General features: G+C 60.0%; 1 protein-coding gene across 1 annotated transcript; it reads left to right on the top strand.

The window, feature by feature from the left end:
• Positions 1–513: 513 nt before the first annotated feature.
• On the top strand, positions 514–4,253 carry LEP (leptin). The gene is made up of 3 exons (XM_054038652.1): positions 514–560; positions 987–1,141; positions 3,215–4,253. The coding sequence occupies exons 2-3, from the start codon at positions 998–1,000 to the stop codon at positions 3,575–3,577; spliced, it is 507 nt and encodes a 168-aa protein (XP_053894627.1). The 5' UTR covers positions 514–560; positions 987–997; the 3' UTR covers positions 3,578–4,253.
• The last annotated feature ends 9,508 nt before the right edge of the window (positions 4,254–13,761 follow it).

Genomic DNA, 13,761 nt, shown 5'->3' with positions numbered 1-13,761 from the left:
CCCCGGGTACGTACACGATTGCTGGCCACCGCTTCTTCAGCGAGAGGCAGCACTGCCGGGAATCTCAGCCCGAGCTTTTGCAGGCCACAGGGCAGGGCGCCCTGCCAGGAATCTCAAACCGAAACCTTGACACATCACACATGGTGCGGAGCCGCACGGGCCTGTGGCCACCAGTGAAAGAGAAAAGAATGCACAGCGGAGGGGGAGGGGCACCCAGGCAGCTGCCAAGCCAGCGAGAGGGTCACATGAGGACATGGGGAGTGGAAGGGAGTCGCTCTCTGCCTGAGCACAGCTTGGGGCCAAGGCACTGCTGTGAAGGACGCGCTTGTGGCTGACGGACTGGACTGGGGTCAGAGCTCATGGTTCAGTTCCCAGCTCAGACCCAGCCTGCCCGTGGGAGCATGGGGGAGCCGTTTAATGCCTCCGTTCCCCATCATGGCTATGGGATGACGACTCCTCTTTCATCCACCCTCTGGCTAGCCAGCCTGGGAGCTTGTTGGGGCAGAGCCTGTCTCTCCCTGTGGACGCGCAGCACCCAGCCCCATGGGCCCTGATCTCGGGTAGGTGCAGCCCAAATAACTCACACGTTTGTGCCACGCTCCCGTGGAGAGCTGCGGGTGTAAGGTGTGCTGCACAGAACATGCTGCTGAATGCTGCAGGGCTTCACCTCCAGGGAGAGCTCCCCGTCCTGTGTCACGCTGCTTTAACCGCTGGGGTGCAGACGGTCTGTGCAGTGCAATGCCCCGGGGTGCCTCGTCAGCAGCTGGGACCCCGGGCTCCCCGGCTCAGGTTAAAAGACCTAGCTGAGAGCCAGAAGCAGATCTGGGGAGGTTGCTCCTTCATTTGATGGCCTAGCGCCCTGTGCACAGGCAGAGAAGCCCACCCCTGTTGGAGCAGAGGCAGCCACAGCTCTCAGACCTCCTGGGAGGCCGCGTCTCTGGGGGGCTGCAAACACCCATCTAACTTGCGTCACTCTTCCCTGTAAGGCGGGAGGAAAATGCGGTGTCCCAGCCTGCCGCTCTGTGGCCTGCTCTGGTTTTGGCTGCCTCTCTTCGACAGCCGGCCGGTGAAAATCGACAAGGTCAAGGCCGACACCAAAAACCTCACGCGAACCATCATAGCCCGGATCCAGGAGCACCAGGTACGAGGGGGCGAGCCGGGCGGAGGATCAGTGGGGCGATCGGGTCAGCTTCCGGAATGATTCCTCTCCCGGCGCTGCTGTCTTTCACCCTCGGGGCACGAACAGATGCCTGGGGCCAGGCCCTCAGCTGGCAGAAAGCAGCCCCGAGCTAGAGAAGCCAGTGGGCCCCGCCAGCTGAGGATCCGGCACAGGGAATCAGAGCTGCAGACGACTGCGGGTGCCAGGTTGACGAGTCCGTAACTGCCCACCCCGTCCTGAGTCCCTTTCCCTGGGGGACGGTTCCACTGTCCCTGAGCTGGCTGGAAGGGAGCCTTCCCCGAGGGGCAGCATCAGTCTCTCTTGCTCCCTGGGACAGCCCTTCACTGCCCTGCACTGAGGAGAGGCAGCTGAGGGGTGTCACGTCCTCGTTGCTGTCCTTATCTCTGAGCCGGGGAACACACACACACTTCTCTAGTCCGTGCTACTTCCATCATCCGCCTTCCCCTGCTCCGAGCCCTTCAGCGCCTCGTCCTCCCTCGCACCGAGGGGCCCACGCCTAGGCTGGCTGGCCAAGTGAGTTCTCCCCCGAGGCACTGCTATCTCCCTGCTCCAGGGATCTCCATGCGCGCCTCGCGCCTCCCATCAAAGGATCTCGATGCTCCAAGCTCCTGGCACTCCCTGAGCAGGTTAGGAGGTGCCCAAGGACGGTCACGTGCCAGTGGCAGAGAGGGAAGAAGGAGCCAGCTCCCAGGCTCTGTGGTTTAACCGCCTGTCCTTCCTGCAGCCCCAAAGTGAGTCATTTGCTGCCACGTGCTGCGAATTCTCACTTGACTTTGCCCACTGTAAGCCCCGACACTGCCCACCGTGCTGCATTCCTACCTGAGGGCAGTGGCGGATTAGCCAATGGGCCAATGGGGCCCATGCCCAGGGCCCCCGGCCAATTGTGGGGCCCTGGAAAAAAATCCACTGCTGGGCGGTGGAAGCCTGGCGCTCCAGCAGAAACACCGTGCGGGTGGGTCAGGGGAAGCCACAGCGCCTGGAGCCCGGCTGCAGCCCCGGGATTGGAGGTGCTCTCGCTTAAGGGCTGTGGGAGCTCTCACTCCCCACTGCGGCCCTGGGGCAGGGGTGGGGGGGACAGAGCTTCTCTGATCATGGGGGGCAGAAAGGAGCAAAGGGGTTGCAGGCTGCAGTGGGGGGCAGAATGGGGTGGGACAGCAGGCGGAAGGGGTGAGGAGGGCCCCCCCACTTGCTCTGGCCAAGGGCCCCGCCTCTGCTTGGGGGATCCCAGGTAACTCTCCGATTGAAGCCAGGGGTGAAAGTAAGCCAGTCCGGTCTGGCATACCGGCAAGAGACAGTACGCCGTGCCGGACCGCACCGGCTTCTGCATCCGGGATGAAAAAGGCAGGGGAGCTCCGAGCCCTTTAAATCCCACCCGCAGCTCCGGCGGCAGGGCTGGGGCCGGGATTTAAAGGGCTTGGAGCTCCCTACCACTGCGGGAAGCCCAGAACCCTTTAAATCCCAGCTGGAGCTGCAGTGGGGATTTAAAGTGTCTGGAGCTCCGCGGCGGCCGGAGCCCCGGGCCCTTTAATTTGCCCGTGAGCCCTGGGGGCTCCCAGCCACCTCTGCAGCTGGGAGCCCCAGGTTGATTTAAAGGCCCCAGGGCCTTTAAATCTTCAGAGGCTCCGCCTCTTCTGGTTGAGGCCACGCCTTTTCCAGATGAGGCCCCCCCCCCCCCCCCCGACTCTGGCAGTACCAGTAAATCCTGTAAGTTACTTCCACCCCTGCCTAGACCCATGGCACATATGTTTCCTCCCCCCTCTCCCTCCACCTCACACATGCTGTAGAAAGTGCCTTCAAAGGCAGCAGAGCAAAGGGGCCCATTCATTCCATGGCCACCGGCGTGGCCTTCCCAACGCCTTTGTGATGGCCTTGTTTGACGTGTCCCAAGGAAGAGCACGCCTTTCTAGAGCTGTCTGAGCTACGGGGCTGATCCCCGGAGCATAGACATGCCATAGTCCTTAGCCAAACAGCCCCTGCAGAGAAGAGAGGGCAGCCCTGTGCTAGCGTGGCTAACTAGCCTTCTCCTCCATGCAGCTCTTCCCTCTGAACTTGAAGATAAATGGACTTGACTTCATCCCCGGAGAGCGGCCCTTGGAGAGCTTAGACTCCATGGACGAGACCTTGCAGATATTCCAGAGGATTCTGCCCAGCCTGCCCATGGAAAACGTGCCAGTAGCACAAATCTTCAACGACATCGAGAACCTCCGGAGTCTGATCCAGACCTTGGGTTCTCACCTCAGTTGCACCTTCCACAAATCCTCTAACCTGGACGCTCTGGGGAATCTGACAGAGCTGCTGACTACCTCTCCTTATACCACTGCGGTGGTGGCGCTGGACCGGCTCCAGAAGTGTCTGCACAGCATCGTCAAACATCTGGATCACATTCAGAGCTGCTAGAGAACGGCTGCATCACCAGCTGACTGAAAGCCTAGAATAGCACATCTTTGTTCTAGGTTCTCCCGTAAGTCAGCTTCCGGCCCGCTGCTCTGAATGTCAGAATTTTCATTCCTACACGTACTTCCACCGAGAGAAAATACACCAAGGACTTTCCCTGGTGCCCGGCCATACCCTCCTCGCTGTCCTTCTAGCAAGGAGCAGAATCCTGAGGCCTGAGAACTCTCGCCATCACTGGAAGTTTGCAAACACAGTTTGTCTGTAATCTGAACTGCTGTCTATGCCAAAGAGAAGTTTACCGCTCCCCTGTAAGGAGCACAAGGCCAGCTATCCAGGAGCTCCCATCATGCCTTTGCTGTAGGAAGTCTATGCCTGGAGCAGTTTTCCAGTATTTATTTATTGTCTCTGTATTTTTTTAATTTAAGTTTGAAACGGGCCGCACTGACCCAGTGGCCTCTCTGTGGCGCTGTGCGCCTGTGGGGGGTGCGGAGCCTAGCGTTCTCTTCCTGGGGGGGAGCGTTACATACGTGGCCCACTCCGCCTGATGGGAGGGGAACAGAAGTTTAGTATATCACTCCTTCTGGATGACTTGAAAGTGGCAAGGTCCCATCCAACCCAAAGTGACTGGGGGCTGGCGGAAAACTCCATGGAGGTGTGACCTGTTTGCTTGTTGACGTGTATATTTATTTCTTCTATGATCTGTTTTGAAGTAAAGTTAATTCCTCTGCAGCTGCTCTGTTCCATTGGCCCCAACGGTGGGATTTCACTACCTTTCAGTTTGTACCTGGAAAACTCGGGCAAACTTTGCTCGGAGAAACAAGCAAGCGTCTTAGCGCTTTTAGTCTAAAGCACCCATCAGGACCAGGTCCTGTCCAGAGACGAGCCCATCGGTGCGCGTTCGTTCCAGCCATGTCAGGGCTCTGTCCCCAGCCAGTCAGGGGTGCCTGGGTTTCATGCTGGGGGCAGGCTGCCTGCGGGGCACTGGGCTCTCGGAGGGACAGCCCCCAAGGCACTGTGGAAGTTGGGCTCCTCAGACCTGTTCACACCCATGTGCTGATGAGTGTGTGACAGGCTGAAGCCGGAAACGACATCCCTTCGTGCAGGGGTTGGCCTAGTTACCCGACACTTCTAGGTCCCCCCACCCCATTAATTGCCTGGTGTCTGCCTGTGCAAAGAGGGTTGTTTGTTGCACCCCCGTGGCTAGATCCTCTGCCTGTGACTTACCACCATTCCCTGGCACTGTGGGAGCATCGGAGGGGGGGGATTCTTTCTCTCTCCTGGCCGGCCGGATCCCTACCCCCAGGAGGGCGGGCCAAGGCCTCGACTCAGGACATGTCTGCGCTGCAGGCAGCGGTACGACACACCCGAGCAGGGGAGCTTGAACCATGATGGCCGTGGAGCGGCAGCAGCATGTGCCATACAACCGCCCCAAAAACGCCAGGGAGGTGGTGTCACGGGGTCCCCGGGCGATGCTCTGGAACTGCTTCCTACGAAACCAGGCAGGACTCTGGGGAAGTCTCCTCACTCTGAGCAGACTGTCTCCAGGGCAAGATGCTCACACGGCTTCACCTCCTGGGTCTGACCTTGGAGTATTCAGCATCCCCTGCCCCTCCGTGCGCTTCCCACACCGTACCGGGCCCATGACATTCCCCTCTCAGGGCACCAGGGAACCTGGCGTACCCAGCAGAGGCTGCTACGGAGCTTTTACTGGCCTGGGGTCTTTGTTACTGTCCGACAGTACTGCGGATCCTGTGACCCCTGTCAGAGGGGGAGGAAGGCCTGGGACAAGGGGAAAACAGCTTTAGGACCCTTGCCCAGCATAAAGGATCCTTTCCAGAGGGTGGCCAAGGTTAAAAGGGCGGCTCTAAACCAAGAGAGCCCAAAGCACAGACCTCCAGACTGGAGCGCTGGGAGAAGACCACAGCCCACTTGGAGCCCCAGAGGTATGGGGGTGGGAAAAGGGCACCGGCCGCATAAACCTTCCCACATGCGAACTGCGAGTGCCATCAAGCACCCCCGACCTAAGGGGGGGCATGAAACTGGAGGGGCCTGGTGTAATTCTCACCAAGGAATGGGAGGGATGCGGGGGCATCCATGGGAACGGGGGTAGGTTCGAACTTCCCCGGGTCACTGGCTAAAGTGACCCTGCTCAGTTCAGTCTCGAAGGGGGGAGATGTGATGAACTGGGCCTGTTCTTACTGTGGTGTGTGAATGCTGACAGGGGAGTGTGGCTGGATAGTCTGCATTGGGGGATGGGAGTCTGAGTCTGCCCGAGGGCGAATACCTGGGCGTGTAGCATGGGAGCCCAGGAAGGGGTTGGAGGCCAGGGGACTCCTTGGCCGGGGAAACTGAACAAAGGCTGTGGGAGGGGTCGCTGAAGGGAGAGGGCTGGAAGCGGGCTGGAGAGATGGCTGGGAGGCAGAGATGGCTCTGACCTCCCAAGGGGGGCTGGGATGCCTGGGACCCCCAAATGGACCTAACTGAGGGGGGCCCTGTTGTCTGTGCCTGCAAAACCTATCTTGGACTGTATTCCTGTCATCCAAATAAACCTTCTGCTTTACTGGTGCCCTGAGAGGGGAATGTCATGGGCCCGGCACAGCAGCTGGCGGCGATACTTCTGGGGTACCACCAGCTGCCTCCTGATCCCCCCTGACTCCATTTTCCCTGGGGGAGCCCATTTTCGGTACAGGAACCCCTTCTCCCACAGGAACCTTTTTCGGCCACCTCGTCCCATGGTCTGTACCGCATTGAGGTCAGCCAGGTCCCTTATTTTCCGCAAGGAGGGATTTCTTTGTAACTCGGCCTGGAACTTAGCAGCTGGGACAGGGATGGCCACCTGCTCTTTCTCGCCTGCTGGGTCTGAAGCTGCAGCCTCCCTGAGCCGTGTCCCTGGGCGTTCCCTCCCCACCAGGTTAGGGTCCTGCGCCTTAGGCAAGGCACCCCCCCCAAGGCCAGGGCGCAGTGCCCCTCGCCGGCTCTGACTGCGGGTCACAACCAGTGCCTTTTGGGGGTTGCTTGGCCAGTTCTCCAGGTCCCCCCCCATCAATAACTCAGTGGGCAAATACGGGTGTACCCCCACATCCTTGGGGCCCTCCTTGGCCCCCCACTTCAGGTGTACCCTTGCCACGGGCACTTTGACTGGTGTTTCGCCCACCCCCGTCAGGGTCAGGTAGGTGTTGGGCACCACCTGATTTGGGGCCACCACCTCGGGCCGGGCCAGCGTCACCTCTGCGCCCGTATCCCAGTATTCATTGACCTTCCTCCCATCCACCTCCAGGGGAACAAGGTACTCTCTCCGGAGGGACAGCCCCGCACCCACCGTATAAACCAAAAACCCTGAGTCTGGGGCATCCAGCCCCCTAGAGGAGCTGGCCTGGAGCTCTTCTCCCTCCTTAGCAGGTGGTACTCTGCCAGCCCCCCTTCCCTGGGAATGCTGCCTTTCGCCGGGCTGGGTCTCTACCCAGTCAACCCTCTGTGGGTTCGGTCTGCTCAGTTTGTCCCTGAGCCTAGGGCACTGGGCCCGTATGTGGCCCTTTTGGCCACAGTGGTAGCAGCCCATGTCCCATTGGTCCCCTTGAGTAGGTCGGATGGTCCTGATGCCAGCAGCTCCCCTCTGATGGGTTTTTTTTGTATTTTCCCACGGGGAGGTCCCATGGTGACTCTCTTTTTGCGTTGTGGTGGGACTGTTCCTTTGGGACTCCTCCCTTTTATTTCCTGATCGGCTCTTTACAAACTTATCAGCCAGCCGGCCTGCCTGTCGCGGGTTCTCTGGCTTTTTGTTCACCAACCACAGCCTCAGGTCGGATGGGCACCGCTCATACAGTTGCTTCAGTACCAGCAGTTTGACCAGGTCCTCCTTTGTCTGGGCCCCATCAGCCCACTTGCTGGCGTATCTTTCCATGCGGACGGCTAGTTGCAGATATGAGATCTCAGGGGTTTTATCCTGACTCCGGAACCTTTCCCGGTACATCTCAGGAGTCAGCCCAAACTCACGTAGCAGGGCCTTTTTGAATAGTTCGTAGTCCCCTTTCTCTGCCTCTCCCAGTTGGCGGTACAATGCCACGGCTTTGGGGTCCAGTAAGGGGGTAAGGACCCGGAGTCTGTCCGCGGGATCAACCCGGTGCAGCTTGCAGGCCGTCTTAAAGGCCTCCAGGAAGTCATCCATGTCCTCCCCCTCCTTGCGTGGGGCCAGGATGCACTTATTAAAGCTCCGTGCAGTCCTGGGTCCCCCCTCACTCACCGCAGCCGGGGGTTCGCTGCCCTTCAATCTCGCCAGTTCCAGGTCATGCTGACGCTGTCTCTCATTTTCCTGTCTTTATTTTTCTTCATACTGACGCTGTCTCTCATTTTCCTGTTTCTGTCTCTCTTTTTCCTTCCGTTCATGCTGTTTCTGTTGTTTACGATTCTTCAGCTCTCTTAGTTTTAGCTCTTTTTCCCATTCCAGCCAATTTCGCTCCACAGATGCCGAATGTCGCCGGGAGGATCCTCTGCTGGCCGGCGAGCTTCGCCGGGAGGGTCCCTTGCTGGCCGGCGGGGTCACGGCGCCTTCGGTATTTGCTGGGCTCCTCCCCACCCTTCCCCTAGGCATAGGAAGGAGGGGTCTCGGGAAGCCCTCAGCAGCCGGCTGACCACTCCCAGCTGGGACAGACACTGGTGCCTGCGCTGCATTTGCCAGGCTGCTTCCCTGAGACACAGGGATTAGTTTATTTGCGCGATCTTCCGCCTTCAGCCGGGCAATGAGCTGTTCTTTGGTGAGCCTCCCAATGCACAGCCCCCTCTGCTTGCACAGCTCCACCAGGTCGCTCTTAAGCCGCTTGGCATACATCTTTCTGCTGGCCACTCACCAGCCTGTGTGCTCACAGCTTCCCACAGTTTCCAGGGGGCCCCCTAGTGTGCCAGCCCTTCTCGAGGTTACCACCTCTCTGCCAGGGTCGAGCTGCAGACTTCTCCGCCCCTGGGACCACCCGCTGCGATCCCCCCGGGAGACCCTGTTACTGCAAAAGTCCTTCTTGCTGGTCACACACTCCCAGGGGTAATAACCGTCTTTTTCTCACTCTTCAGCACGCCTGGTCCCCGTCAATCCCCCTTCGTTTTACTGCTCCCCAGTCACTTACTGCAGGAAGCGCCGTCCACGGGGTGCAGTAGATCCCGCCGCTGCCACCAGTTGTTGCGGAGTATCGGGGGACTCTGGGCCCTGCATTCCCAGCTTTCTGCAATTCACCATGACTCTTAGCCAGCCAGTAAAGCAGAAGGTTTATTTGGATGACAGGAATACAGTCCAAGATAGGTTTTGCAGGCACAGACAACAGGGCCCCCCTCAGTTAGGTCCATCTGGGGGTCCCAGGCATCCCAGCCCCCCTTGGGAGGTCAGAGCCATCTCTGCCTCCCAGCCATCTCTCCAGCCCGCTTCCAGCCCTCTCCCTTCAGCGACCCCTCCCACAGCCTTTGTTCAGTTTTCCTGGCCAAGGAGTCCCCTGGCCTCCAACCCCTTCCTGGGCTCCCATGCTACACGCCCAGGTATTCGCCCTCGGGCAGACTCAGACTCCCATCCCCCAATGCAGACTATCCAGCCACACTCCCCTGTCAGCATTCACACACCCCAGCAAGAACAGTCCCAGTTCATCACAAGCATCCCCTGCCCCTCCGTGTGCTTCCCACACCGAGTCCGTCCACGCGGGGTCCTGGGGAAGCCACAGGGTCCTGCACCCCCACTTCGCAGTCAGACGTGACTCTCAGCCAGCCAGTAAAACAGAGGTTTATTAGATGACAGGAACAGGATCTAAAACAGAGCTTGTAGGTCCAGCGAACGGGACCCCTCAGCCGGGTCCATCCTGGGGGGCAGCGAGCCAGACACCCACGTCTGTACTTCACTCCTTGTCCCCAGTTAGCTCCAAAACTAACTCCCCCTCCAGCCCCTCCTCTGGGCCTTGTTCCTTTCCTGAGCCAGGCGGTCACCTGATCTTTTTTTTCTCCAACACCTTTAGCTATCACCTTGCAGGGAGGAAGGGCCTGGCCATTAGTTGCCAGGAGACAGAGTGACGGCCATTTATGTGCACTGACCCTTTGCTCTGCAACCATCTCACCCTCTAGATACTTAAGAAATGCATAGGGGAAACTGAGGCACCCACACAGTATTCGGAGGAAACATTAAGAACAGCCCCACTTTGTCACAGGTACCCAGCCGCTAGCCCATCCTGCTGCGGCCTGACAGCTGCTGCTCTTCAAGCTAGTGAGAGCAAAGCTAACTTAGGTGTGACTACAGCCCGCTGCAGTGACATCACGGATTGCAGCGTAGCCAGACCAGCACCCATGTCCTGGCCCCCCTGCAGCCCCCGGCACGGCTGGCTCCCAACTCCTGCCGTGCTGCCGCCGCCGCCGGTGGGACATGGAAGTGGGGAGCGTGTTCCATGAGGGGGTTCTCGGTGGGTGGTCGCAGACAGGTGGAGAGCGGGGACAGAACTGTGACATCACCTGCGGCTGCCTCTAGACGGAGACACCCCTCTGAACACGGCCCAAGCTCGGCCTCGTGGGCGGCTTTGTCACCACGGCTCGCTCTCGCTTTTTTAAAACTTCGTGGCCACCTCCTGCTCAGTGTCTGTCTAACCCCATCCTTTGTACCAAACCTAGCCTCAGGTGCAAGCATCTGCCCCGCTCTCTGCAGTCTCCTGGCAAAAGAAGAGACGCTACCAAATGTTTGGTATGAAACTTTTGTATATCCCACTTCCCCCACCATCGCCACCTTCTAACATTATAATGAATGAAAGCGTCTTTCTGTCTCACCTGCTCTTCCTCCGGCAGGGTTTTCCTAGTGGCTACACGACGGAGACCACACTGGTCCGGTTATGCTGGTGTGTAGCTAGGCCGGCCGTAGTGTAGACGCAGCCTACGGCGATGGCAGGAGGGGGGGTTACGTTTGTATAGGAACGTCACTGCCCGGAATGACGTGAAGCACTCTTCCATTGCCATAGCTGCGTCGACACTGGGGCTAGGTCGGCCTCGCGACAGCGCTCAGGGAGATGGAGTTTTCAACCCCCTGGCCGACAGAGCGAGGTCACCCGGACTGGTCAGGGCAGACCAGGCCTCAGTGGAGCGGATCAGATTTCTTTAGCCGAGGGTGGGGCTTGCCGTGGGGTATGTCTGCTCTTCAAACGCTGCAGCTGCAACACAGTCGCTCGGGTGACAGGAATTCTCTGCACGGGGGCTGGATTTACCCTGGGAGACGTAACGAGGCCGATGGAGGGTTTCAGCGCAGACCGGCCCTTATGCAGCCCCAGCACTAACCCACCGAGGGCTCAGGCCCTGCCCCGGGGCACTGTCACCCTCCGCTCAGCCCCTCAGCGCCTGCCCAGCCGGTTCTCAGGGGGGTGAGGTTCAAATGGGGGCGGCAGGCAGGTGACCTGACACGTCACAGGGGGCACAGGGAGCGGGGGGTCAGGGATGGACAGGGCCTGTGGGGTGAATAGCTCTATCCCCATAGAATCTATGATTCTCTGAATAGCTCAGGGGTGGCCCATGGGTCTCTCGCTCTGCAGAGGGGCAAAGATAAGGGGGGAGGTCCCCCCCAGCATGACAGGTTTAGCCTCCCTGGTGGTTTGGGGGCTCTGGATTGTCTCCATTTCGCCTTCCACCATGAGACCCTCCCTCCCCAGCCCCACACAACCCCACAGAGGGGTTCCCATGCCTTGAGTCTGATCCAATGACTCCTCCAGCCCCACCCTCGGCCTCCCCCTCCCCACCATGAATCCCATGTTGGCAAGGAGGGCACAAAACAACACCGCAAGCAGCTGACACCGTGCCCCTCCGTGCACAGAGACGGGCGAGCTGCACGCACCCCCGGCCCCGTGCACGGTGCTGTGAGCTGCGCCGCGCCCCACGGGCCCGGGACACCGAGTAACGCGCTCAGGCCCAGCGAGCCCAGCGGCACGGCGGCTCGCCTTCCCCAGCTTCCTCTGGGCCGACCGGGCACCCAGCTGGTTACCTGGCCTACGTGCTCACTGGCCGTGATCTTTGCAGGGCTGTTTGCTCCCAGGCCCTTGGGGGGGAGGGGGCCCCGAGGCATAGAGGGAAAAGCGGGGGCAGCACCCCAGCTTGCAGCTGGCTGGAGCAGCCGCCAAAGGACAGAAAGTTGCACCCTGAGCAGATTCCCTGGTAATCTGCACAGGTCCCACGTCCGTCCGTCCGTCAGCACATTCTGCAGGGCTGAGCGTGCTGCTGTGAGGGGGGCGTGGAGCCAAGCGGCGCCCAGACCGCGCGCCGATCCCAGCGGCCCAGTTAATTCCTTTAGTGGTCTGAAAACACTTCAAAGCTGCCTTGAAAACAGGCCCAGGACAGAAAAATGCGCCTCGTTCAGGAGAACTGCCACAGGCCTGCTGGGCTCAGCACAATCTCAGCGGGCCGATCACAGGGATTAAGAGCCCATCGCTGGCTGCCGAGGTCACGGCCTGCAGGCCTGGGCACTCAGCGACGTCGCCCCTGGATGGCACCTCCCGTGACCCAGTGCCGCCCGGGTACTGCCGCAGGGGCCTGCTCTGGACCTGCGGCAAGGACGCCCATTGACCGCGGTGGGCCCTGAACCCAGCCCTCAGCACCGGGCCTTGTGCCTGTGCCCCTCTTCTCCCATTGTTCAAGAGCCTGGGACTGGCTGGCCTGGCTCAGCCCCATGGTCCAGCCAGGCCCAGCTCGTGTCGCCGCCGGGGGCCGGGCCCAGCTTGGGACGCTGCCGGGGGCCGGGTCCAGCTGCGTCAGAGGAGGTGTGTGTGTCAGACCCAGTTCTGGAATGACTTGCCCCAGGAGATGCGTTCCTCTTGTCCCCAACAGCCTACACTTGGCATTCGTACAAAGGGGCCTGTGTGCCAGCCAACCTCTCAGCCCCACGTCATAACAAGATAATAAACTCTGGGGATGGGCCCACGTCTCTGGGTACTTTATACAGCGCCTAGCGCCAGGCGCCCTGATTGGCACAGACCCGGGGGTCACGGCCCATCGAGCCCCTGTCTGGAGCCAGTGAGCGCTTCGCCTCTGGAGCAGCGATTCCTGTCAGCCCTGCCCCTCTTGTTCCCCCAGCGTCCTCCCTTGGGACACAGGCAGAAAAGAGGAGATGCTTTGAAATGCCTCCCGGCCCACTTGTATAGCGTGCTGTGCCGGTCGATACCGGGCAGTGCCCCCGAGTGCCCCCCACAATTGCTTTGACTAATACAAGGAGTGATTCCCCCATGTCCAAGCCCTGCAGGGGGAGGAGAGACCAGGGCGTGGCTGCCACCTCCAGCCGCTTGGCGAGGTAGGCTGCAGGGACGCTGAGGCTGCACTTTGCACTGGGGGAGGGGGCAGATAACACTCCCTCCCCTTCACTCCAAGCCGTGGCCATGGCCCCATTTGCCCCCACCCGGCCCAGCAGTTTCCCTTGGCCATCCTGCTTCATGTCTTTCCAGTTAAATAACTGCAGAAACTGCCCAGAGACACCCAGAGCTGCACCACCCAGCCTCGCTCCACGGGGGCTGGCGGCCTTCGCTTGCTGGAATCGGCAAATTCCCAGGCTAGACGAGGCCTTTGCCTGCATGAGCCCTGCGCTCCAGCCCCCATCACTGGAGTATTGAGCTGCTCCCAGCACCTGCGTGGGGCCGGACAGTGCGTAATCCCCATTGAACCAAGTGCAGAGCGGCTCCGTGACTCGTCCGCGGGCCCGTCTCTCACAGCCCCGACTGATGCCGGCCTTAGGCAGGTTCACACCAGCTGCACCCCAGTCCCCAGCTCCCTGTGAATCATTCCCCGTGATACCCAGCCCCTGACCCTGGCTACTCCCAGATGTCCCAGCTCTGGTCTGTTACCTGTTCGGTTCACTCCCTCTGGGGCACCAGGCATTGGCCACTGTCAGAAGACAGGATGCTGGGCTGGATGGACCTTTGATCTGACCCAGTCCGGCTGTTCTTATCTTCTTCTGTTCTCCCTCTTACCCAGAGGGGCCATCCCTGAGAGACAGCGCCTCCTAGTGACTGGTTTCTACTCCACCTCCATAAAGCACACTTTCAGTGTAAACCCATTGTTCCTCCACTAGTGCCCGGCCATACATCCCATGATGCCTGAGTCTCGCCAAGTTACGAGCTTTCCGCAGCCACCTCCCCTGCTACTCTTTAGGGACAAACATCCTGCGAGACGGGTGTTTGGTGTCGTGAGTTTGTCAGGGCTGAGGT

This window comes from Malaclemys terrapin, chromosome 1 (assembly GCF_027887155.1).
Source record: "Malaclemys terrapin pileata isolate rMalTer1 chromosome 1, rMalTer1.hap1, whole genome shotgun sequence".
NCBI lineage: Eukaryota > Metazoa > Chordata > Testudines > Emydidae > Malaclemys > Malaclemys terrapin.
Note: the sequence above shows the minus strand (reverse complement) of the source record. Positions and strands in the feature narration are given on the sequence as shown.